Below are 27342 nucleotides of genomic sequence, written 5' to 3'. Positions count from 1 at the left end.
CTGCTGGATTTGGTTGCTAGTATTTTGTTGATGATGTTTGTGTGTATATTCATCAGGGATACTGGACTGCAGTTTTCTTTATTCATTGTGTCTCTTCAAGGTTTTGGTATCAGAATGATGCTGGCCTCATAGAATAAGTTATGGATATCTTCCTTTTCCTCAACATTTGGAATAATTTCAGTAGGATTTCTTCAACATTTGGAATAATTTCAGTAGGATTGATACTAGCTCTTCTTGTGTGTCTGGTGTGTCTTCTTGTATGTGAATCCATCTGCTCCAAGACTTCTTTCTGGAAGTGGTAGGATTTTTTTTTTTTTTTTAATGGAGTCTCGCTGTGTCATCCAGGCTGGAGTGCAATGTTGCAATCTCCACTCACTGCAACCTCTGCCTCCCAGGCTCAAGAGATTCTCCTGCCTTAGCCTCCCAAGTACCTGGGATTACAGTTGTACACCATCACACCCGGAATTTTGTGTGTGTGTAGTTTTAGTAGAGACAGGGTTTCGCCATGTTGGCTAGGCTGGTATCGAACTCCTTAACTCAGGTGATTTTTCCACCTTGGCAAAGTGCTGGAATTACAGGGATGAGCCACCACATAGGGCCTTTTTTTGGGGGGTGGGGGCGGGTAGGATGTTTTATTACAGATTCAATGTTGAAATTTGTTTTGGTCTGTTCAGGATTTCAATTTCTTCCTGGTTCAGTCTTGCAAAGTTATATGCTTCCAGGAATTTGTCCTTTTCTTCAGGTTTTTCTAATTTTTATATGTAGAGATCAGTCTCTGAGGTTTTTCTGTATTTCTGTGGGGCCAGTGTTAATGTCTATTTTGTCATTTCTAATTGTGTTGATTTAAATCTCTTTTTTATTTTTTCTCTTTTTTTTGGGGGGGGGAGAAGGCAGAAAGGAAGGGAATAAGGACAGTAGGGAGGAAGGAAGGGAGGAAGTGGGGAGGGAGGGAGGGAGGGAGGGAGGGAAGGGAAGAAAGGAAATCAAGCAATGAAAGAGACATTGCCGACCTGGATCTAGAGGTTTACAAGTTGATTTTTTTTTTTTTTGAGAGAAGGAAAGAAAAAAAAAATAAGTAAAGGAGAGGAAGAAAGAGGAAGAGAAAGAGGGAGAGTAAATCTCTTTTTTTAACTTAGTCTAGCTAGTAGTCTATCAATCTTGTTTATTCTCCAAAAGAACCAACTTTTTGTTTCTTTCATCTTTTGTATGGATTTTTTTTCATGTCTCAGTTTTGTTCAGTTCATCTCTGATTTTGGTTACTTCATTTCTCCTGCTAGCTTTGGGGTTGGTTTGCTCTTGTTTCTAGTTCTCTAGGTGTGATGTTGGATTGTTAATCTGAGATCCTTTTAACTTGATATAGGTGTTTAGCACTGTTATTAACACTGCTGGTATGTTGCTTATTTGTTTTAATTTTTTTCAAAGAATTTTTTATTTTTGCCTTAATTTCACTCTGTACCCAGATGTTTTTCAGCAGCAGATTAAGTCCTATGTAATTGTATGATTTTGATACATCTTCTTGATATTGATTTCTATTTGTATTATGCTGTAGTTTGAGAATGTAGTTGGTATGATTTTTCTTTTTTTGAATTTGTTGAGAATAGCTTTATGGTCAAACATATGGTTGATCTTAGAGTATGTGTCATGTGCAGCTGAGAAGAATGTATATTCTGTGACAAGAGCCATCTATGGCAAACCCATAGCTGACATTATGCTCGTGGGGAAAAATGTGGATTCATTCCTCCTGAGAACAAGACAAGGATACCCACTCTCACCACTATTCAAAATAGTACTGGAATTCCTAGCCAAAGAAACTAGGCAAGAGAAAGAAATAAAAGACCCATATAGGAAGAGAGGAAATCAAACTCTCTCTCTTCACAGTCAACATGATTCTATACCAGAAAACCCTCAAAGACTCTGAAACTGATAAACAACTCTGTAAAGTTTCAGGATACAAAATCAGTGTACAAAAATCAGCAGCATTTCTGTATGTTAATAATGTTCAAGCTGAAAGCCAAATCAAGAACACAATCCCATTCACAATAGCCACAAAAAGAAAAAAAAATACCTAGGAATACAGCTAACCAGGCAGGTGGAAAACATCTACAATGAGAATTAGAAAACACTTTTGAAAGAAATCAGAGATGACACAAACGAATAGATAAACATTCTATGTTCATGAATAGGAATAATCAATATTGTTAAAATTGCCATATTTTCTGTAGCAATTTACAGATTCAGTGCTTTTTCTATCATTTTTCACAGAATTACAAGTCTATTCTAAAATTCATATGGAACAATAAAAGAGCCCATCTAGCCAAAGCAAGGCTAAGCAAACAGCACAAAATCAGAGGCATCACACCACCTGACCTCAAACTATACTACAAACCTACAGTAACCAAAACAGCATAATATTGGTAAAAAACAAACACAGAAACCAATGGATCAGGTTAGAGAACCCAGAAATAAAGCCATACACATAAAACCATCTGATCTTCAACAAAATTGATAATAATAAGCAATGGAGAAGGGACTCCCTATTCAATAAATGGTGCTGGGAAAACTGGCTAGCCATATGCAGAAGAATGAAACTGGCCCCTTCCTTTCACCATATACAAAAATCAACTCAAGATGGATTAAAGACTTAAATGTAATATCTAAAACTATAAAAACCCTAGAAGAAAATCTAGAAAAAACCATTCTGAACATAGGCATTGACAGCAATTTATGAAGATCCCACAAGCAATTGCAACAAAAACAAAAATTGACATGTGAGACCTAATTAAACTAAAGAGCTTCTGCCCAGCAAAAGAAACTATCAACAAAGTAAATGGACAACCTACATGATATGATTTGGCTATGTGCCCACCCAAATTTCACCTTGAATTATAATAATCCCCACATGTCAAGGAGGTGCCTTGGGGATAATTTAATCATGAGGGCAGTTTCTTCCATACTGTTCTTGTGGTAGTGAATAAGTTGCACAAGATCTGATGGTTTTATAAATGGGAGCTCCCCTGCACATGCTCTCTTGTTTGTTATTATGCAAGTCGTGCTTTTGCTTTTCCTTTGCCTTCTACCATGATTGTGAGGCCTCTCCAGCCATGTGGAACTGTGAGTCCATAACCTCTTCCTTTATAGATTAATCAATCTCAGGTATGTCTTTATTAGCAGAATGAGAAAAGATGAATACATTACAGAATAGGACAAAATATTTGCAAACTATCCATCTGACAAAGGTCTGATAGCCAGAATGTATAGGTAACTTAAATAAATCAACAAACAAAAAACAAATAATCCCATTAAAAAATGGGCAAAAGACATAAATAGACACTTATCAAAAAAAGACATACATATGGCCAACAAACAAGAAAAAAAATGCTCTACATGACTAATCATTAGAGAAATGCAAATCAAACCACAATGAGGTACCATCTCACACCAGTTAAAATGGCTATTATTTAAAAAAAAATGACAGATGCCTGCTATGCTGCAGAGAAAAATGATTGCTTATACCTTGCTGGTGGGAGTTCAGCCACTGTGAAAAGCAGTTTGGAGATTTCACAAAGCACTTGAAATAGAACTACTATTTGACCTACCAATCCTATTACTTGGCATATGCCTAAAGGATATAAATTGTTGTGCCTTAAAGACAAATGGACATGGATGTTTATTACAGCCCTATTCACAATAGCAAAGATGTGAAATCAACCTACATGCCTATCAGTGGTGGACTGGATAAAGAAAATATAGTAAAGTACTATGCAGACATAAAAAATAATGAAATTGTGTCCTTTGAAATTGTGATGTGAAATCATGTCCTTCGCAGCAACATGGATGCAGCTGGAGACCATTATCCTAAGCAAATTCATAAAGGACTAGAAAACCAAATACTGCACCTTCTCACTTATAAGTGGGAGCCAAATATTGAATACACATAGGCACAATGATGGGAACAACTGACACAAGGGCATATTTGAGTGGGGAGAGTGAGAGGAGGGTGTGGATGAAAAACCTACCTATCAGATGCTATGCTCACTACCTGGGTTATGAAATCTTTTGTACACCAAACCCTAGCGATACACAATCTACCCATGCAAGAAACCTGCACATATACTCCCTGAACCTAAAATAAAAGTTGAAAATTGTTTTTAAAGGGCATGATGGAGACTAAAGCAAGAGGAAACTACTTAAACAGCTTTATATGTGCCAATACTGAGTGATGTGAATATATTGTTAAGCAGAAAGAACAAATTGACATACCATCAAATGCAATTTTATCTATTATGTTCATTAATATTCTTTCTGTATATGCTTGTTTATTGATAGACCAGCACTTGTTTATCTTAAATGATACCCCACTCGTAGTGATACTACATAGCATAGTTATTTTTATATTTTGGCCTAGTATCCCTAATCAATGAATATTTTACACAAATATCACATGCTTAGCATACAACTATATCAAATACAACTTTAGATATAGTATATGTACTATCTGCATGGGAATTCGCTTGTAATCAGGCTGAGAAGATAAGACTGGCAAAACTAGAGAATCATACAAAATGTCAATTAATACTCAGTTATGTCACACAAATATTTTATGAAATAAAATATTTAGATGACTGCAGCCCTCAGTGACCCCCTTTTCTTTGATTTTTAACAGCAATTATAGACTGTATCATACTTTAACATTAAATTATGTCTTTATCATTTTCTAATAGTTCAGTGTGTGATAGTCTTATCTTTACAGAAACAAGTCCTTTGACTCTAAATTCATTTGTGTAATGTGTTACTGTTATAAAGCAAAGCGATTGGATAGAAATCTCAGATACTAACAATAACACACCCATAATTATTATATCACCTGCTAATATATACATATTGTGTGCTGATAGATGATTAATAAGAAACCAAGACACAGAGATGTTAATTACCTTGCCCTAAATTTAAAAAAAGGCTACTAAGAGATAAATTTAGTGTTAGAACCCAGGCAGGCTGGCTCTGGAAATAGCGTACATAATGGTATAATAGGTATACAACCTTGCTCTGTTATTTAACCTCATTGACTTCTCTTCCTTCCTTTCTGAAAGGTGTAGAATAATGACTTACTTTACAAAGTGCTGTGATGGTTAATAAGAAAAATCCATTAAGACCTTTGTAATCCATGAAGCATTATAACAAATGTGAAGTATAACTGTCATCATTGCTATTTTCATGCTGTTGTTGCCTGACACCATATAGGCTCACCTCACAGGCAAGTGAAGATTTCACCTATATTCCTGTAGAGATAAAAATTTTACAATCATTTACTGACTTTTAAACCTCAAAATGCATGTTTTTGCTCAGATTGCACAATATCTGTGTTCTCAAACAAGTTATATTCTACTGAAAAAGATTATCTGACAAGCCATGATGTGGTGAGTGCCATAATGAGATTCTGATAGACCTAGTAGAGAGGAAAGAGGAAGGGAAGGATTGTGAGACTCAAAGAGTTAAACAAATTTCTCCCAGCGGAGAAAGACTTGCATTTCCAAATTCTAATACCTGCCTGTGAGAGAAGCATTCACAGGTTTTGTGTATTTATGCTACACAGAAACCTCATTGCATTGTCTTTAGTCTCCTTTTCCTGCATCTTTTCTTACAAAGACTGTCCTTGACCAACACCAGAAATGAATTTGATTTCTCTAATGCAGGACATAATTGGATTTTTCTTTATGGAATGCATCCCTTTAATGACTGTCTCTGTTTCTGCCAATTTGGCTGCAAGTGACCTGACATTGATCTGATGATATGACTTAAATAAAGAGTTGGAGCTGGAGGTGACAGAGATCAGCTGCCTGGCATCAGAAAGAATGTTTTTGCTTCATTTTGCCATTTTCCTGAGAAAATGCTTTATTCTAGAATATCATTTTTATAAAACATGCAGCTGTAATAATTGGTCATACAGCAGCAGATTGCCTCATTCTAGAAAACATAGTATTTCCCAGAAAATGCCCTGGAGAAAACATTGAAAATTAAATAAAGCCCGCTCAGTAATCATTCTGTTCCTTGGAAATATTTATTACCATGTTCATTCTTTCTGGAACAGAATAAATATTGCTGAAGAGAATTAATTAAATCTTTTAAAAGTCTGTTGCAACAAGAAATATTTATCTATGTATTTATCCATGTAACCTTTAGGTTTTGTTAAAATATTTGACAGTAAACCTGTTATTAAAGAAGGTTATAAAGGAACAGTGGCTGAAATTGTTGTATTTGGAAAAATAGCATTTTTTTCCTCAAGAAGAGTTATGATATAAAACTCTTTTTATACCTAAGAGTACATGAGATTTAAGTTTCTCCATTTTCACTTTTCTTTTTTTTTCAGTAAAATGTAATTCACTTGATTAATGATTAATTTTTATCTTTTCAACTTCCCTTTACTCATTTTTATAAGTGCCATGAATCATTTTGATGGAAAATACAATCCAAGGGTATTAGTTTGAATGAGAAAATATAATCCTGTAATTTTAAAGGACCAAAAAGAAAATATACAGATGAAAAAACCATTAATGAACTAGTTTCCTATTAAAAATAAGTAAAAAATATTTTCCTTTTTGAATTCTTAATATTAGTTGCATTCACATTTATAAAGTGATTGACAGTTTAAATAAATGAACTGAAAGTTTACATTAAAACCACGCATGATTGTTGAATCTTTTTTGATTCAACAATGAAGCCACATCATGTAAAATTATTGTAGGCTGTAAGTTAGATAGAGCCTACATAAATCTGTAGTGTTAGTCAGTGAAGAGGAATGGACTAACTCTAGCTCTCACCAACCAAGAGAATCTTGGGAACTCTATTCCTAGAAATGACATTTAGAAATAATATAAATAATTATAATCATATTTTTCCTGGAAACTAGGCTCCTTATCCACCATTCTGATTGTGTCACCTAAGTAACCACGTGAAGCATTGACATGCCTGTGAATGTTTCCAGAGATCATTTTTGGATGCCCCTGTTTGAGAATGGATGTGCCTTCCATAGGAAGTCCAGTACTATTGAAGGGGTCACTGATCTAAAAGGACTCTCCACTGAATCACAATCTTTCATCATAAACGATTAAATATCACCCATTTCAAGGCCACTGCTGAAAGCTGCACTTAAATGCAATGATAAAGGTTTAAGGGCAAGAGAAAAAGTTACTTTAGTGGGTGATGAAAATATTCCCTTACTCAATGCAGTAAACCTCATTTTGTTTCTGTTTTCTTAATTTGAATCTATCTTGTCTGGGTTTGAACATTAGTTAAAATCATAAATAGTGGAATTGTGTTTTCCTCTCTTGAAGGGAAGGCTAGAAATGGGAAAAACATGTGCATATATAACATACACACACATTTATGTAACACTTTTTTAAAGGAAATTTATTCTTGATCCCCTTTGGATTTTTAAAATACCTTTCTAATAGATTAACTATTTATAATACTTTGGGCTTCTGCTGAAACCATTAATATGTGATGTGGTTAATGAGCAATGTACTTTGTTAATGGATCTTTAAAAACTGGCATTTATATCTTAATTTATGTTATCATTTCTTTTTTGAGCAAATATTTTGGTCTAGTATATAAAAATCTTTTTGACATTAGAAGGGATATAAAGATCTTCACCGTTGAGGATTTCAAAGCCTAGTGAAGAAAGAAAAAAGTATGTAAGTAAGTAAAAGAGAAGATAGAAAGTGATACATGACATGAGAAGGATGGATCAGGAACCACAAGTTTTCTAGAAGTTGGGGAGAACAGTGAAGACATCACAATAGTAATATGACTTAGGCCTCAGAAGATGGGCAGAATCTGTGCAGGTGGGGAAAAGAGGAAGAACAATTTTAGATGAAGGCATAGAATTGCGAGTGAGAGAATGCTAGCTAATTAGAATAAATATGCCCTAAAACTGGGTACAAGTACTTTACCACACATATACTTGAAGAAGTAAGGAAGAGAAAAAGAGAAGATAGTATTTTATTAATAATATCACTAAAAATCTAGACATCAGGAAATACTTCAATTTGGAGTTTCTTATTTAGACAAACTTTAAAAGAATATAGTATTTTGTTACATATGCTTTGTTTCTGTGGTGATTTTAATATTGAAAGATACCTTATATAAGGTAATCTTAATTAAAAAAAATCTTAATATCTAACATGTTGAATGACTTTAAATGTGTTTATTCAGTATGTACAGTCAAATAAACTATTAAGGTTTTTAATTGAAGTATATCCTAATTTTTATTTCTGCATATATTATAATGTTAAAATGTGCACTTACTTTATTCTCAATAGAATGTAAATTGTAGCTAAATCTGATTTTAAGATTTCTGAACATGCTAAATAAGTTCCTTTTATTGCTTCAGGTCACTGATATGATGCTTCAGGACAAACCTTATCCTGACTGGGGAAAATCAGCAAGAGCTTTCTGGAAGAAAGGAAATGTTAGGATCACTTTATTCTGGTAGGAAATTGTTTCACTTATTTATTTCTGCCTTGCCTCATTCAGTAAAGGATTTGAGTTGGGTGTATTTTCCTTAGAGATATAGAATTCTATCTAAAGGGAAATTTTTGGTGATTACCATGCTCCATTAAAACCAATATCCTTGAGCAGTGGTTTGTAGTTCTCCTTGAAGAGGTCCTTCACATCCTTTGTTAGTTGTATTCCTGGGTATTTTATTCTCTTTGTAGCAATTGTGAATGGGAGTTCACTCATGATTTGGCTCTCTGTCTGTTATTGGTGTATAGGAATGCTTGTGATTTCTGCACATTGATTTTGTATCCTGAGACTTTGCTGAATTTGCTACCTGCTAAAGGAGATTTTGGGCTGAGACGATGGGGTCTTCTAAATATACAGTCATGTCAAATGCAAATAGAGACAATTTGACTTCCTCTTTTCCTAATTGAATACCTTTATTTCTTTTTCTTGCCTGATTGCTCCAGCAAGAATTTCCAATACTATATTGAATAGGAATGGTGAGAGAGGGCATCCTTGTCTAGTGCCAGTTTTCAAAGGAAATGCCTCCAGAGTTTGCCCATTCATTATGATATTGGCTGTGGGTTTGTTGTAAATAGCTTTTATTATTTTGAGATACGTTCCATCAATACCTAGCTTATTGAGGGTTGTTAGCATAAGGGGCTGTTGAATTTTTTTCAAAGGTCTTCTCTGCATCTATTGAGATGATCATGTGGTTTTTCTCTTCGCTTCTGTTTATGTGATGGATTACATTTATAGATTTGCATGTGTTGAACCAGCTTTGCATCCACAGGAGGAAGCCTACTTGATTGTGATGGATAAGCTTTTTCATGTGCTGTTGCATTCAGTTTGGCAGTATTTTATTGAAGATTTTTGCATCTATGTTCATCATGGATGTTGTCCTGAAGTTTTCTTTTTTAGTTTTGTCTCTGCCAGGTTTTGGTATCAGGATGATGTGGGTCTCATAAAATGAGTTAGGGAGGATTCCCTCTTTTAGTATTGTTTGGAACAGTTTCAAAAGGAATGGTACAAGCTCCTCTTTGTACCTCTGGTAGACAAAGAAAATGTGGCACATATACACCATGGAATACTATGCAGCCATAAAAAAGGAGGAGTTCATGTCCTTCATAGGAACATGGATGAATCTGGAAACCATCATTCTCAGCAAACTGACACAAGAACAGAAAAGCAAACACCACATGTTCTCACTCATAGGTGGGTGTTGAACAATGAGAACACATGGGTACAGCGAGGGGAATGTCACACAGTGGGGTCTATTGGGGGTTGGGGGCGAGGGGAGGGACATCAGGGGGTGGGGAGGTTGGGGAGGTTGGGGAGGGATAACACTGGGAGAAATGCCTGATGTACGTGACAGGGGGATGGAGACAGCAAACCATCATGGCATGTGTGTACCTATGCAACAATCCTACAAGATCTGCACATGTACCCCAGTACTTGAAGTACAATTAAAAAAATTATACTAATTATTTTATGAATTAATTTCTTTCTATATATTGTTGTATATTCACATTTATAAAAGAGAAGTTTTGCTAATATAGCAATACACTTATGATTTGACTAGAGGTGGGTATTTGACTCAGCAAAAAGAAGCTGTAATTTTCACTGGTAAAATCTGATATATAAAACTGTCTCCTATAAATACTAAATTGCCTAGTATATTTGACAAGATACGATTTTGCTCTGAGAAGTGATACAGAAAAGGAACGTCTTTACAAATCACATCTGCTACATTGGCATTTCTTCTTTATGTAATTTCCTTTAGCGCTTCAGCCCAATCCTTGCAATTAGAAAACAATCCATGTCTTATGGAACTTTGTGGAGTCACCATTATTTATGTGTATGTTAACAAGTTCAAACAAAAAGGAATGGAGAGGCAGCAAGAAGGGCACTTTCACATGGCTGTGGCACCCTCCCCAAGCACAGTGATTCCACGTAGTATAATATACAATTGAGTAATTATATAATCCCATGAAAAGTTATATAAACTAACACTTATAAATGTTCTACAGTATTTCCCCTTTATTTATGGTTTTGTTTTCCATGGTTTCAGTTAGCCTTGGTCAATTGCAGTCTAAAAATATTAAGTGGAATATTCCAGAAATAAACCATAACTAAATTTTGAATTATGCGCTGTGCTAAGTGTGACGAAGACTCATATCCTGCTGGGACATCAATCATCTCTTTGCCTAGCGTCAATCCATGCTGTCTATGCTGTCTGCCCTTTAGTTACTTAGTAGCTATCTCACTTACCAGATCTATTGTCAAGGTATTGCTGTGCTGTGTTCAAGTGATCCTTATTTTAGCTAGAGACAGCCCCCAAGCACAAAAGTAGTGATACTGGCAATTTGGGGATAAGCAGAAGAGAAGCCATATGGCTTCCTTTAAGTGAAAAGGTGAAAGTTCTCTACTTAATAAGGAAAGAAAAAAAATCATACAGTGAGGTTTAAATATCATATGCTGAGAAATATAGTAAGAACGGATCTTCTATACCTGCAATTGTAAAGAAGGAAAAATAAGTTCGTGCATAGGATATATAGGATTTGACACTACCCAGGACTTCAAACATCCACTGAAGGTCTTGGAACACATGCCAAGCAGATAAGGGGGGACTACTGTAATTGATTGGAGCTAGTGTCGGTATATGTTATCCTGTACCTACCTGCCTTTTGAAACAAAAGAGAAAAAAATCTGTTTATTCTTGGATTTAATTCTGGAGGTTGATTTTTTTTTTAATGCAAAAGCTACAAACATTATAGAAACTAAGTACTTGAGGAAAATATACACTCTGTTATCTTTTGTGCTTTAGCATTATCCATTAAATGTTGCTGGAGATATACAATATTTTGAACTCAGTTCTTAGCAGGTAAACAAAAAGTGGATTTTTTCAATATTGTTATGAAAATGAATATGATTTTTTAGATGTGTATTCACACTTTATCTTCATGAGTCATGTGTGGACTGTTTTTATGGTAATATTTAACCTCCATCTTTTTTCCTATTTGTAAACTTCCCATATAGCTTTTCTGAATAATATATAATTTAATGATTATAGGAAATATTTATTGATAGTATGTTTTGCTTGAGGCACTAGGCCAAAGGCTTTACATCCTATATCTTTATTTATTTAATCATGACAATCCTGTAAGATAGGTGCTATTGTTATAGGCATAGGTCTGTGACTCCAGAGTCCTAGTTTTTAATTATTACACTAGGACTGCCTCTAGGAGAACAAAGGATACATCAGTGTGCCAATTTCCAAGTGATTAATGTTAATTCTTTTTTAGGTAGGGTGCTAAAGAGGAACATAAAATTCTTGGGAGCCCTCTTCCCTACAAAATTCTCTAAAGGGGTTTTAAAAATCAGAATTTGAAAGGAGATAAACTAGTAGCAAAAGTCTTTATACATGGTCTCTCTTAAAACAATATCTATTTATTATGTTTACACATGTTTCTTATGAGTGTACTGATATGATCTCACTCTTTTTCCCCACCTAAATCTCATCTTGAATTGTAGTTCCCATATTCCCCACTTGTCATGGGAGATACCCAGTGGGAGGTAGGTAATTTTATCATGGAGATGGTTGCCCTTTTGCTGTTCTCCTGATCGTGAGTGAGTTCTCACAAGATCTGAAGGTTTTATAAAGGCCTTTTCCCCCTTCATTTGGCACTTCTTTCTCCTGCTGCCATGTGAAGAAGGATGTGTTTGCTTCCCTTTTGGCTGTAATTGTATGTTTTCTGAGGCCTTCCCAGCCATGTGGAACTGTGGGTCAATTAAAACTCTTTTCTTTATAAATTACCCAGTCTCAGATATTTCTTCACAGCAGCATGACAATGGACTAATACATGTATCTTCAAAGGCAGGTGATTGATGACTGTTCTCTACTAGTTATCAAGGTCCCATGTATACTATTTGCAAGGGTAAGCCATGCATAGAATAATCTACAGGCCCCTGTGATTGGTATTATTAGCTGTTCTTAATCATGATTGCTGTTTCAGAGGATAGAAATTCATGCTAGATTTTTCCTGAAGCAGCTTACTATGCTTTTTTCTTTGAACATTATTGCTTACATCTATATATCACCAATCTCTTACAAATTTTTTTTTTGGAGATAAGAGTCTCACTCTGTTGCCCAGGCTGGAGTACAGTGGTGCAATCTCGGCTCACTGCAGCCTCTGCCTCCTGAGTTCTAGTGACTCTCCTGCCTCAGTGTACCCAGTAGCTGGGATTACAGGCATGTGTCACCATGCCTGGCTATCTTTTTTTTTTTTTTTGTACTTCTAGTAGAGACAGGGTTTTACCATGTTGACAAGGCAGGTCTTGAACTCCTGACCAAGGGTGATCCGCCCACCTCAGCCTCCCAAAGTGTTGGGATTACAGGCATGAGCCACCATGCCCAGCCTCAAATGGGTTTATTTTTAGCATATGTGATAACATAGCTCATTGGGTATTCTAAAGAATAGTTTAAATGTTGTAAAAATGATAATTTAATTACTCACTGGCAAATAGATAATATTCTTAAATAGAGAGCAAACTAAAATTCACACTTTGTTTCTGTAAAATTATTAATAATTAGGCAATATATTAGAAAGATTGTTTTCACTGTTATATTTTGAAAGCAGTATTTTAAATCACTACATAGAGTAACTGAAGAACAATTTAAATGCCACTTTAAATTTTTTTCCATTTTATCCATTTCTATACATTTAGATTATCTTGACAACAATATTCATGGTTTAAAAAAAGGAAAATCTGATGGGAAAAGTTGAATGTAGAAATGATGTGGGAGGTGAAGAAATCTTCCTTTTTGCTCATACTTTTCACATAAAAGGGATTTAGCAAGTAAAAAGGGCATTTGGTGTTTTGTTTTGTTTTTTAGCCCTAGGAGATAAAATACAGAACTCATTGGCAAGGTTTTAGATTAAATAAAAGACAGTATTTACATACTTTGTGTTGCCCACTCAAAAAGGAGTATTTTCTTTTGATTTTGTTTTAGTTAAGGAAAGAGATTAGTGTAAAAAAAATGTATGGTGGAGAAAAAAAATTGCAAAGGAAATCTTTCTTAACTTGCAGTATGACTATACATGGCAGTTTGAGCAGTACAATATGTAATTTTGTTCCAAGAAATGTACCTCTTACCTACTTGTAGCTGCTTTAACTCACAAAGGCCTGTCAGAAACTGTATTGTTTGCAGCTGTGCCAGCTGAGTTCTTCCTTAATTTTCAGTGATAGGTGTCTCTATGTTGAAGAAAATGGTTCCTATTTCCTTCTGCAATTGTGCAAAGATGAGGCTGCTGTAGCACCTGTGCTTTCACAATGTAGGGGAGGCTAAATACTGGCTATATTTGAAATGGGAAAGGATGGAATATTTATAGATCTCTTCCAAAGCCCTTTTCCTAGCCCTTTGGATAATTAAAAAGAGTAAAGATCTAAGAATCTAAATGCTATATGAATGCCTTATGCTCTTCTATTTTTCAGAGACACTACCAACAACCATTTTCACTGACGTGTCTGAAGTAAAAGAACAGCTACATAAAGAACAAGTAATAGGATATTCATGTTAGCTTCTATCCTCCTGATTTGTGTACTCCCGAGAGACACAATTTGTGTGCTTTTCAAGGGAAGCATTTTAGGATGATATTTCCCAAAGGCTTAGCTTTAAAAAAAAATAAGACAAAACAGAGTTCTATGATTAGTAGAAGAATTTGTGGAAGAAGGGATTGGGAGGTCTAGTGGTCATTAGGGCTCCACGGTTACTCCGGTTCTTCACCTTCCAGACATATAAGAGAATTTCACCTTTCTGCCCTCTCTGATTACATAACTTGCTTTGACCAAGGCAAATGTGAACAAAAGTGGCATGTGCCATATCTAGGTGGAAACATTTAACATTCAATGAGATGAACTGAAAGGAGCTCTTTTCTCATAACAATTGTGGAAGCTTGTGTCTAGCTGGAGCCCTTGTCATTTAGATTCCCTGAATGACCAGGATAAAATAAGCATTCTTGTTAACACTGCAGACTTGTAGTTTGAGTGAGAAACAATCCACTGAAATTTAAAGACTGTTTGATACTGCAGCATAAAATAACCCATTCTGATGTTGGCAGAAAATCATCCCTAGAAATGGGGTGCTGCAATAACAGAAAGCTGAAATTTGTATATTAAGACTGGACAGCAAATGGCAAGGGAATTGATGCTGGAGACTGGAGTATTAGAGTGGCAAGTATTATAGTGTTTGAATATTACAGTGGCAAAGGAGTTGGTAAAAACTGTGGTTTGTGATGACTTGGAAGCTCCAGGAGAAATTGGAAAGCAAAATGTTCATAGTGTGTTGCTGTGTGTATCTGTGCACAGCAGCTGTGTACTCTGTTCCAATCTGGTATATAGAAAGGATTATTTTATGTTTTCTCTTTTGGATGAGCAATGTTGTATATTTTTTAAAGTACTTTCTCTACCAGTGAAATGGTTTGGACGGGGTATCTTTTAACCATAATTATCTTAATTCTTAACTGGGAAACAAATGTAGCAGCTGTTAATTTTCCTGCTTTGAATATCACAGTTATTAAAGTCTAACAAAAGGAACTTAGTTGCTTACCTCTGATCAGACAAGAGCAAATCAAATTATTATTATCTTAGTATACATTAAATATGGTATGGAGAGTAACATCATAATAATAACATAGTAAGTTAATAATAAAGACCTAAGAATCAGGGAAATGTCAGGCACAAGAGTTTTGGTAACAGTATTAGTGACTAACAGTTTCTTGTCCTCCACACAGAAACTCATTTATCATTATTAAGTGACAATGAATTATTATTTGTTTTATGAGCCATGGTTCAAAACTAAGGGAGGTGGAACATACAAGGGAGGGTCTATCTGAGAGAAGTTGAGATCTGTGACAGTCCCCACTGATGAGCAGTCTCTTCCTGGGATTAGAGTGCTGCCATCGCCCAGATCCAGCCTGAATTCCCCTTAGCAGTGCTGGTTACGTAGTGCCAGCTCTTGTTTTCAGAATATCCTTTTTCTTCATTTCCCCTGCTGTCCGGAGCTCCTTTTGTGAGTGCCTTCTTTCTAGAATAAGGGATAAATGCATTAACTGTATTGAAGGTTGACATGCTTTGATATTTGTTTTCATACCCAGGAAGTTTTCTGACAAACTAGAGGCAGAATCTATAGGCAGGTGTCACAGGTCAGATGAGTCAATCTCTCAGTTCCTTCTCACAAAGGTTAAATGAAACCTGACTGTAATGCCTTGACATATGAGTGACTCATATTCCAGAAACCAAAGAGGAGCCAGTGTTTCTATGTGTAAGCTGGACAAAGCTTTGCTATTATTAAGTCAGAGAAAATATATGCTTACCTTATTTATATATTTGTTCTTATTTATATCTTTCAATTGTGTTAGGCCTTCTTTCTACTGAGAATGAAATAGTGAGCAAGAAACATAAACCCTGATAAACAAAGATGCAACAATTGTTTAAAAGTACTAGCAAACCAGGCTGAGCATGGTGGCTCACACCTGTAATCCCAGTATTTTCAGAGGCCGAGGCGAGTGGATCACTTGAGTTCAGGAGTTTGAGACCAGCCTTACCAACATGGTGAAACTCCAACTCTACTAAAAATACAAAAATTGGCTGGGCATGGGTGCACACCTGTAATTCCAGCTACTTGGGAGGCTGAGGTAGGAGAATCACTTGAACCTGGGATGCAGAGTTTGCAGTGAGCCAAGTTTGTGCCACTTTACTCTAGCCTGGGTGACAGAAGAGGACTCCATCTCAAACAAAACAAACAAAACAAAACAAAACAAAACCAGTAAACCAAATTTAAGAGCACATTTAAAAGATCATGCACCATGACCAATTGGGATTCATCTCTAGGATACAAGGGTGATTCAACATATGCAAATCAATTAATGTAATTATGCCACATTACGGTAACAGCATGAAGAATAACCACAGTTATCCCCATAGGTACAGAAAAAGCTTCTGACAAAATTCAACATATTTTCATGATAAAAACTCTACAAACTTGGTATAGAAAGAATGTAAGTCAACATAATAAAGATCATACATGAAAAGCCCACAGCTAACATCATACTCAATGGCAAAAACTGAAAGCTTTTCCTCTGAACATGGCAAGGATGCCCACTGTCCCCACTTCTTTTCAACATAATACTTAAAGTCTTAGTCAGAGCAATTAGGCAAGAAAAGAGAAACAAACAAGTCCGAATGGGTTGAACCCAAATATAGAAAGATATTTAACCTATCAGACATATGAGGCTTATTACCTATCAGTCATTACCTCTCTATTGCAATATCCTTATAATTCTGTTCTAGAGCAGCTGTCATTAATCAAGTGCTTCCTGTGTTCCTGGTACTGGGCTTTTCACAATCATCGTTTCATTTAATCTACACTGCCAATCTGCATGGTTATTATCATTATTAGCAGTATTTTAAAGAAAAAAACCTGCTGCTTAAGTTGCATAGCTAGTGAACCTGGGATGTACTGAACGGCTTCAGTTATTCTAAGATTTCAAGATATTTAACGTATTTTAAAATGATTGGTCATATTTTCAACAAATGTATTTACTATAACCCTTTCTTTCTCCTTGCAAATGGATTTGGGTTATGTACAGAAAGATAAAATATCCAAGAAACCCTTGGAGTTTATCTTCTTATGTTCTATTACCCTTGTATTGTTGACAAAGAAATTGAAACAAAAATAAGTGACTTGTCTAAGATCACGAAATTAAAGTTCCTGTGGCGTTAAAGACCCAGGGCTACTGATCCCTGGTCTAGGAGGCTTTTGACCGTTTCTCATTTCCTCCCTATATTCTTTGTTGTTGTTGTTTGTATAAACGAGTCAAGAAAATTGAAACAAAAAGAATTTGCTGATGATTAGATATATCAAGATAACAACTATTGTAAGTCAGTAGTAACACTCAGAATATTCTGTGTAGTTTAACTTGATATAATTGTTTATCATTTTCTCTCAATTATGGGGATTAAGGTGTATAGCATATAGTTTAATTTGCCAATAAAATATGATGTATTACCAGAAACTTCATTTAAGTTCACATATGAAAAGCCAATTGCTATTTTTTGTTTTTTTTTTTTAAATTTGTTTAACTTCAGGATTTTCAAGGGCTTAATTTCTTTAAAACTCATTTGCAAGATCGAAATTAAAGATTATAGTTGATGTCCTAAATGTTGGCTATATTAAGCACAACAAAACCCCAGCATTTTATTAGTGGACACTAGAAGTACTAAGATACTAAACATCATAGCTACTCAAATAATAACTCTACTCGTTGGAAAATAATGAGTTCAGCATTCCTGCCAAAAGCATCTACTAGGGAGATAACATTCCAGCATTGGTTGTGAGAACAGTCGGCATCTAAAGTTCTTTACATTCTAAAATATAATTCTGGGCAGACTATTTCCTTCTCTAAGGTTATCTATGTGTTTGGACAAACATGAAGTATTCAGAATAATGATTAAAACAACTCAAAGTAACATCCTAAGTAAATGTTAAATTAGTTTTAGCATGCTCATTCCATTCCGTAGAACACTATCTAGCCACTATGTTTCAACTATCTTTGTAAAGATATTTAATGACTTGGGAGGTGGAGAAAAACATACTAATTTAGGTACCTTTAGAAAACAGTGTATTGACTGGGAATTTTAAGAATGAGTGTGAAGGAAACTAGACATGCACAACTATATTCTAGTTGGTAGAGCTGTTTCTCATGGGGTTATCGGTTAACAACTCTAAGCTTGTTTTACGTGTTTGCTGGAATGGATAGATGAGTAAATGAATGGTAGATGACAGAATCCATATTTCTCACTGTCAAAGAGTGAAGTTACAGATAAGCAAGGGGTTGGGGACAGGCTATAATGAACAATGTCATACTGGATTAGAGTCAGACATCAGTATGAATTCGTGTTTAGCTTAATACATAGAAAAATTGATAGTTACAAGGATAATTTTAGCTATGTTTGTATATATCTCACTCTATCTGCCAAGAGAACTTAGATAGAATGACACCTCAGTCGTGATGAGCACACCCATTGTCCAGATCTTCATTTCTAATATTCTCCAATAAAAGGAACTATGGCTCCTTGGAGAAGTGACTGATTCTAAATCTGAGGCGGAGAATAGAGATGATCCTGGAGCATTATGTCATGCCATAAAGTAAGGAAGTGTTCAAAAAACGGAATGATGGGAGTATTTCAAAGGGATGCAAGAGTCAACCCAAAAGAGTTCTCAATGGCCAAAGCTAGAGAAATTTGGTCAACAAAATGAATTATATAATATTAGATTATAACCCAAATTATCAAATACTCATGAGTTCATATTTAGATAAAGATGATTAAATAAATAAGTAAATTGGAAAAAGAGAAATCTCCTGTAGAGAAGAATTTTAAGAAATTTATGTAGATATTCATCTCCTCAAGATGGTGAAGCTTAACTCCCCATCCCTTGAGTATGAGCTGAAATTTATGACTTGCTTCCGAAGAAAAGACTGTGGAAAGTGAAAGTGGGGGAAAGTTTCTTTACAGAAGAGAAATCTGACAAATTACCTTGACCTTGTGATGAAGCTTAAAATTGTCAGTGTTAAGTCATGTTGATAGAATATAGGTTAAGACCTTGTACATCTGTACAATAAAAATGCTTTGTACCATTATAAATATTTTGTATCTATTTGGGCCCAATTTTAAAAATACTCTATCTTAGTTAGAATAGAAAGAGAAAAGAGAAGGCCATCTAAGGGGCCTTCTCCCAAATTATTAATTAATGTTTGTTGTTTATAGCAGAAAATTTTGTTGTTGCCTACTTATGCATAAACTTCAAGGCTGGAGCACCCATTCTCTTAACATAGCTAGTGTGTTTGCCTTAGGATAAGCTTCTAACTATGGACTAATTACTTTACTGATATTATTTAGTACAGTGATATATCAAATGTGTAAAAAGTTACGATATATTTGTGATCTGTAGCTGATCATGTCTTTCTCATGAGCATCCACCTGATTGCTATATAATGTGGGATATAGGGATTCATCACAAAATTTAAATTACAATTAATATCTGTGACACTTTTAGTTAAAATAGGATCTTTCAGAGAACTCAGTCTTATTTGGTTAAATCTGTCTATTTTAGATAAATGTTTAGTTTTTCACATCTCCCTCTTTCACTCCATCTTCTTGACTTCTTTACCTGACTTTATGATGTTGGAGGAAGGATACACTTTATGTGTATCCTTGACGATCTCAACTGTTCATTTAGCTTTATGCATGGACAGTGATGGTTGAAGTGCAACTTCCTGTTTGATTTTTAATTCCTAGCCTTGTGTCTCTCGTCATGAATTCCATTCACCTCCCCCCTCCCTTTAGGTCCCCACAGTCAAGGGACTTAGTCTTGAACTGTTGGGACCTAAAGGGACTTGAGACCAGGCCTCCGCAGTCTTCTCATTACCTTTCCATCCATTTAGTGAATGCAGGAACTTCTGGGTCATCTGCAGGACTTTATGGCATTGGCAGAGAGAAAAGGAGGACATCTGGAGCTTTAACAGTCTCCTGTGCCTACCCATATCCATTTACAAATGCCCTAGACTGTGATATCATTCTTTTATAGGAAAGACCTGCCATCTCCCTTGGGCTACAGTCAGAGAAGCCCTGATGCACCTTGGGTACCTTCATGTGAATCTTGTCATTTCTACATATCACCACTCCCTCCTTAAAGTAGGTGCTGGTGGTATAGGGGAATAAGATCTTTGCTGTCTAGCCTTCTCATTCTTCTGTCCCTTTTTTGCTACCTTTAGGTAGAAGGGAAGATTTCCTCCATTTTCACGGGCAGGAGTGTGTGAACACATGGACACATAGAAGGGAAAGATTGTATTTTAACCTTTTTTTAGTCCTCAGTTCTTAGGCCATTCCATATGAATTTCTTTTTTTTTTTTTTTTTTTGAGACAGAGTTTTCGCTCTTGTTACCCAGGCTGGAGTGCAATGGCATGATGTCGGCTCACTGCAACCTCCGCCTCCTGGGTTCAGGCAATTCTCCTGCCTCAGCCTCCTGAGTAGCTGGGATTACAGGCATGCGCCACCATGCCCAGCTAATTTTTTGTATTTTTAGTAGAGATGGGGTTTCACCATGTTGACCAGGATGGTCTCGATCTCTTGACCTCATGATCCACCCGCCTCGGCCTCCCAAAGTGCTGGGACCACAGGCGTGAGCCACCACGCCCGGCCCCATATGAATTTCTTTACACGAAGTTCTCCTTGTTCAGCATTATCATTCCAGTGTTCCTGTAAATGACTTGAGCCTTTCTATTGTGTTAAAGTCCCCTCAATCCCCATACCAGGCCTTCTTCCTTCATGGTGGCTTCTACCTGGACCATCATTTGGAACTAGATCCCTTAGTTTATATGAATGTTTGGTGGAGTCTCTTTCTTATCCCAAAGTTGAAATTTACTTATTTTGTACACATCGTTTCAAAACAAAGACTATTAAGAATATCCTGCATTTCTCCAAATTGGCACTTCCATTGCTCCTAAGAATAGGCTGGTCATATGTTAAACCAAAGTGCACCATCTTTGTTTTTTTTGTTTTAATAAGCTATTGAGTTTTTCCAAGTTTTAGGATCCTGTTTTCCTGCTATTCAGATTGGAGTTTCACCTTAATTAACTAACTCAGCCAACTAGAGCTTATACAGACTGACTTGTGAGGTCCTAGAGCAAACCAATGCAATAACAGAAATTCAGGTCAATGATAAGCAAAAATACCAAACCTGCCAAGAGAAGCTTCTGAAAAGTATGATTTTTTGCCTCATTCTGCCAATTGGCTTGGCCCTTCCAGAAGACAAAGAATTTCTGGGATGTGATCCATCATCCTTGCTGTCAATCTGCAGCTCTTTCATATTTTATTAACTCTGTGTAGGCTTTTACTGTACCCTCCTTTTTTTAGTAAACATTTTTCCCCCATTATGTCATAGTCCTTATAGCTTCCCTTCTAATGTAAAGAAGAGAACTTCAACTTTATTCTTATTCCATATTTACCTGTTTCTTCCTTGATTCTCTTACACACACCCACACACACATGCACAGGCTCATACACACACACACACACATATATTGGATTGGTTTTAAGCCTTGGTTCATGACAAGTTTTAGTATCATCCCATGCAAGACCATATTTTATCTATACATCTTTGTATCAATATTAGGCTTTAGAGATTTTACTTGTTAATCTGCCCAAGAATGCAAAGTATACAAATACTTTAAATTAGACCAATTTTGTCCCATCTATGTTAAATCTCCAGATTCATTGATAATTCTTCTCTATATCCTCCATCTGTGCCAAGTCCAGCACAAAGGGAACCAGGGATGGCAATGATTTTTTTGTTTGTTTTTCTTTGCTTTCTTTTTCTGCTTCTTTTTTTTTTTTTTTTTAAGAAAGTGTTAATATAAAAGGAAATTACCTTTGGGAACTGTCAAGTATTAGAAAGCATATGAAACAGGATGTGAAAGTCACTGGGAGCTTCATTTTTGTCTCTGAAACTCAACTGCCATGTAAGTGTGGTCCCCCAATCACTTTGTCTGTAAAGTAGGTCTTGCTTTTGAATATCCTTTTAGTAAATAAACTACCCTAGAGGCAGTGAGATTTGCCGTGATAAATTAGTGAGTGCAGCTGTCCTTGTATAGTAAACTAGTAATTTTAAAAAATCACCATAGTTTTGCTCTCCCCAAGCTCATTCATTTCAGTCTTCCTCAGCTCTCCTCCCAACCTCCCCAAAGCTGTGTCCTGAAAACTTGGGGTAGAGACCACAATAACTCCAGGCTTCTATGCAGTGTCTTCCTTTTCCCCCTTCCATAAGGAAGGAGAATGCTGAGCTCAGTTCCCCTGGATATGCATGATTTATTCATACTTGCTGTCTTGATGAGAATCACTGAATGCTGCACTTTCTTAGTACAGTATTTTTATGTCTCTTCGTTAGAATAGCAATTTGGAATAAAGAAAGGAACAAAGATTATATGTCAAAGAAAAATACCTAGTATACTTTATTCAGTTGAGAAGGAACACACAACTTTTAGGTTTCCCCTCACACTTCTGAAATACACTTGGCTGGGATTCTTTTGTAATATACCATGAAGTAACACGGTGCTTAATGAAATGAAATTTGAGTATCACAGAGAGGAAATGATGAGCCAAAAAACTGCCATGAAACTATGTTAAAATGTACTTGGCATACATTTGAATTACCCCAGTTGCATTGCAAAAATAGTGCAGTGATAGAGTTTCTGGAATTAAAAGAACAGCACGTTGCCAAGGTTGAAACTATCAAAGGCAATTTAGTATTTTTCTCTCTATGAATAAATGAACAGATTTTTTTCCTTTTAGCGTAAGATGATTACATATAGAATCATATAATCTGAATTCTAATTTCACACCTACATTATATGAAGATACTTTTATCATTTTTTCTATTAAGCAATTTTGGTATATAAACAACATCTTAATCAGTGACTTTACCACAGTATATTTTTTTAATGTAAAATATAGTAGTGCCAACTGCATGTCTCTGAGAGTGGACACTTAGCATCATTGCTTCTTATAAATCCATCCTCACTGTAGCATATTCCAGTTAACTCCTATGATTTTCTGCCCTATAGAACTATTATTTAACAAATTTGTGTCTATGGTAGATTAAAGTCACTGGCTAGGTTTGGAGAAGGAAGAAGGGCACTAACATCTCTGAGATGCTCTACTACGGCTGGTGCCTTAAATATATAATCACACTTAACTTGTAACAGCCCTGTGAGATAGATGTTACAATCACTGTTATGTGAGGAGGAAACTCAATTTATCTGACTAACATCACAAAAACAGTTTTAAACACCCATACACATGTTCATTTCGCTGCGTCATGCAGCTTATAGACTCTACATTTACATGGCACTCTGTTTAATAAGATAAATAGAAAAAAATTAATATAGCTCCTGAGGAAAGCATTTTCCCCCTTTGAGGGAACCACAATGATTTCTTAGAGAACCAGACAGAATTACTACCACTATTTATTTAGAAGTTTTTCTTCTTGCACCTGTTTCACAATCTGTTCAGGTCCTATGGCCATCTTTTCCATGTAAGTGGTTATTGACTGAGAAATCGTCTCTGGATAAAAATGGGATCACTAGGGCAGAGATAAAGGTCACTAGAAGTATCCTTGAAATAGCATGGTGATAGAATTAATCACTCTTTCTAAATAAGGTATAATAACTATCAGACCTCTGGGTTCAATATCATAGATTCTCATCTATCCTGAAGTAGGGAGAGTTTTCCTTATATCCGAATTAAAAAATATATATATATATACACACACACACACACACACACATATATATGTGTGGGTATGTGTATATATATGTGTGTGTGTGTATTTGTGTGTATGTGTATAATATACATGTTATTAGCTAAATGTACATTGCCCAAATTCATATGTTGAATTCCTAATGCTGATACCTCAGAATATAACTGCATTTGAAGACTGGGACTTTAAAGAGGTGATAAGGTAAAATGAAGCACTGGAGTGGGCCCTAGTCCGATATGACTGGTATCCTCACAAGAAGAGAAAATTAGGATACAGAGTATAGATTATGTGAAGACACAGGGTGAAGACAGCCATCTACAAGCCAGGGAGAGAGGACTCAGAAGACGTCAACTCTGCCAACACCTTGATTTGAGGCTTCTAGTCTCTTGAATGAAGAGAAAATAAATGTCTGTTGTTTAGGAATCTAACCTGTGGTACTTTGGTATAGCAGCCCTAGCAAGCTCATATAAATGTGTGATATAAATACAATAAAAATTTGCCCAGTTAATTCCAATCCCCAAAGCAACTAATTTTTTTTTTAAATAAGGAGTCAAGAAATACAAATACAACTTAATATCATGGATTTTTACAAAGGCAATTTCTAGGGCCTGTATGCCTTTGGCTCAAAATATGGTTCAAGATTGGACTTGTTATGTTGCAATTCCCACATATTCAATATTTGCATTACAGGGTCATAGCAGAAACTTGATTTGCAAAAACCTGATCCTAGGAACTTTATTATTTGCTGTCATAAAAGAAGAGATTCACCCAGCAATTTGGGAGGCCAAGGCAGGCAGATTGCTTCAGCTCAGGAGTTCGAGACTAGCCTGGGGAATATGGCGAAACCCCATCTCTACAGAAATTAGAAAAAATTAGCCGGGCATGGTGGTGTGTACCTGTAGTCCCAACTACTTAGGATGCTGAGGTGAGGAGATCACTTGAGCTTGGGAGGTTGAGGTTTCAGTGAGCTGAAATCATGCCACTGCAATCCAGCCCAGGTGACAGAGAGACCCTGTTGCAAAAAAGATTCAATCATATGTACTTTATTACATTTACAAAAGCAAGAAAATAGATTATTTGATTTTATTTGCAAGTTGGAACAAAATGGGTTTTGGGGTTGGCTAGACAGTTTTCTGCCTAATCATGTGGTAAGGCAGAACAAACTTTACTGAAAACAAATCTCATATTTCTATATTTCAACAATAATCCTATTTTACATACATCGCATTTGCATAGTGCTTTACAATGTAGAAAGGACCTTTCTGAGCATTGTCTCTGCTTCTCCCAGGCTCTGCCAATAGACTCCGCACCATTTGATTGCAAGTCCCTGTGTTACAGCTTTCAGGGCACTGTAGTTGTTTATTTCATATGTTGATTTCCTCAAGGGCAGTGACTAAGCTTGTTCAGATTTCTGTTCCCAAGACCCAAGAGAGAGTCTGCCACACAGCATGTGTCTAGTAAATGTTGTGGAGCATCTTGTGCCTTTCCAGAACTACTATTTTTATAGCTGAAGAACCTGAGATCCAGGAAGTTTAATCGACAAGAAGGCTTAGGGAGATACACAAAACTCGGAGGTTAAGGGTAGGGTAGGTTTGAGAGGGAGAGAGTGATAGGGGAAAGTTGGCAACAGTCAAAGCTTAGATCATCTCAGGTGTAGAAATTTTGTTCTAAGAGTGATAGGAAGTCACGGACAGTTTTAAATAGAAGCACAATATGATTTCATTTACATTTTTAAAGATTGCTCTGGCTGCTGAGGGAAGCAAGAGACCAATTAGGAAGGAGGACATTGCAGTCACCCCTGAGAGAGATTATGGTGACTTGAACTACAAAGGAAACAGAGGAGATGAAAAAAAAGTAGATAGATTCTAGAAATGTTTTGGAAAGAAAACTGAGAGAATTTGCTGACATTTTGTATATCAGGGACTTAATTATTAATTTGACAAATAGCTTTTACCTGTTAGGTGTCAGTGACTAATTTAGATTTCAAACATATGTGAGAAAAACCAGATGAAGTACCTTCTGTCAGGACCTGCAGTTTATATTCTGGTGGAGTTATACAGATCTAAATAAATAAAAGATCTTCAATCAATCAATCAGTCAATCCTATAATGGCATATGTCGTAAAAAAGATAAAGCAATGTGGGGATCCAAAGAGACCACTTCAAATTATGAGCCAGGAAAATTTCCATGGATACCTAATCAGAGAACTGAATGACAGGAAGAAACGAGGCCATATGAAAGTCTAGGACAAAGCATCCTGTGCGCAGTATGTAGTTAATGCAAAGGCTCTGGGGTGGGGATGTGCTGTATGTTTGGCATGTTCCAAGAATAGAAAAAAGGCCAGCGTGTCCTGTAGGAAGTGAAAAAGGTGGAAGGTCGTCTGAGGCATGGTCAGTCCAAGAAGTAATGGGCAAGATGTGGTGGGGAGCCTGTGGCCCACACACATGGTGTAGCAGAAAGCCATTGTGAAAGTTACGAAACTTTATAAAATGATTGCTATAGTTGCTGTATGGAGAATGGATTATAGGAAGGCAGTACAATAAACAGTGATTTGGGTAAAACATGTATGTTGGCTTGAACAAAAATGGTAGTGGTACAGATGGAGAGATGTACATAGATTCAGAACATGTCTTACAGGGAAAATAGACATGAGGAGAAACAGAAAGAGACTATCTCCAAAGATGACTTATCTGTGGCCTTGAGCGTCTAGTAATGATGCTGTTTAGAGATGGAAAGACTGGTGGAGAAGCAGGTTGGGAGAAGAGAATCAAGATTTCTCTTTGGATAGGTGCCTTCTAGTCACCCAAGTTATGATGCCAAATTAGCTGATTATCAGAGAAAGAAACAGGAAGAAACATTTGAGCTTCAAGTTTTCTGATCCGAGCAATGAAATATTACATGGTAGGTTGAAGTGCCTATTAAACATCACATTAGAGATATTAATGAAGTGTCCTAGCTCAGTTGAGACCATTTTACCTTGGAGTCACACCACTGTGACCTCTTTTTGGTTGACTTGTGATCACAGTTCCTAGTATGTAGCTGCTAGAGAGGAACATGTGCTCATGGGGTCCAGGTATATGTACCAAGCTAGAGAACACGCACAGCACAGCTCACGTGCATTGCACAGGGATTTTGGAACAATTCACTTCTAGATTCTCTTTGCCCCATTTCTCACTTTTCTAGAAACTGTCTTTGGACTTCCTTTAATCCCTGGAAGACTTTCCCTTTCATTTGCCTCCTTGCTTTGTAATCCTGGTGGAGACAATAGATAGGCTTGTATTTCCACCAGTTCCCCTGTTTAAGATATCCTCTGGGAGCCATAATTAAGCTGTAACATTTAACAAGTGTTAGCTTTAACTACATTGGAAGAAAATTTATTATAGATTATATACATGAGCTTTGGGGAAAAATGTTTCTCTTTATTCCAATATTTTTAATACAGAACCTCATTAAACATATAAAT

General features: G+C 36.1%; 1 protein-coding gene across 5 annotated transcripts in view; it reads left to right on the top strand.

Annotated features, from left to right (window-relative positions):
• The window catches only part of TMEM117 (transmembrane protein 117), a 535819-nt gene that overhangs the window by 347380 nt on the left and 161097 nt on the right, over positions 1–27342 (top strand). For all 5 annotated transcript variants that reach the window (XM_003733724.6, XM_003733723.6, XM_078338864.1 and 2 more), the window contains one exon: positions 8390–8487. In XM_003733724.6, the coding sequence (XP_003733772.3) occupies positions 8390–8487 (98 nt within the window). The remainder of the gene's footprint in view (positions 1–8389; positions 8488–27342) is intronic.

This window comes from Callithrix jacchus, chromosome 9 (genome assembly GCF_049354715.1).
Source record: "Callithrix jacchus isolate 240 chromosome 9, calJac240_pri, whole genome shotgun sequence".
Classification (NCBI taxonomy): Eukaryota; Metazoa; Chordata; class Mammalia; order Primates; family Cebidae; genus Callithrix; species Callithrix jacchus.
The sequence above is the reverse complement of the archived record's forward strand: the minus strand, read 5'-3'. Positions and strand labels throughout refer to the sequence as shown.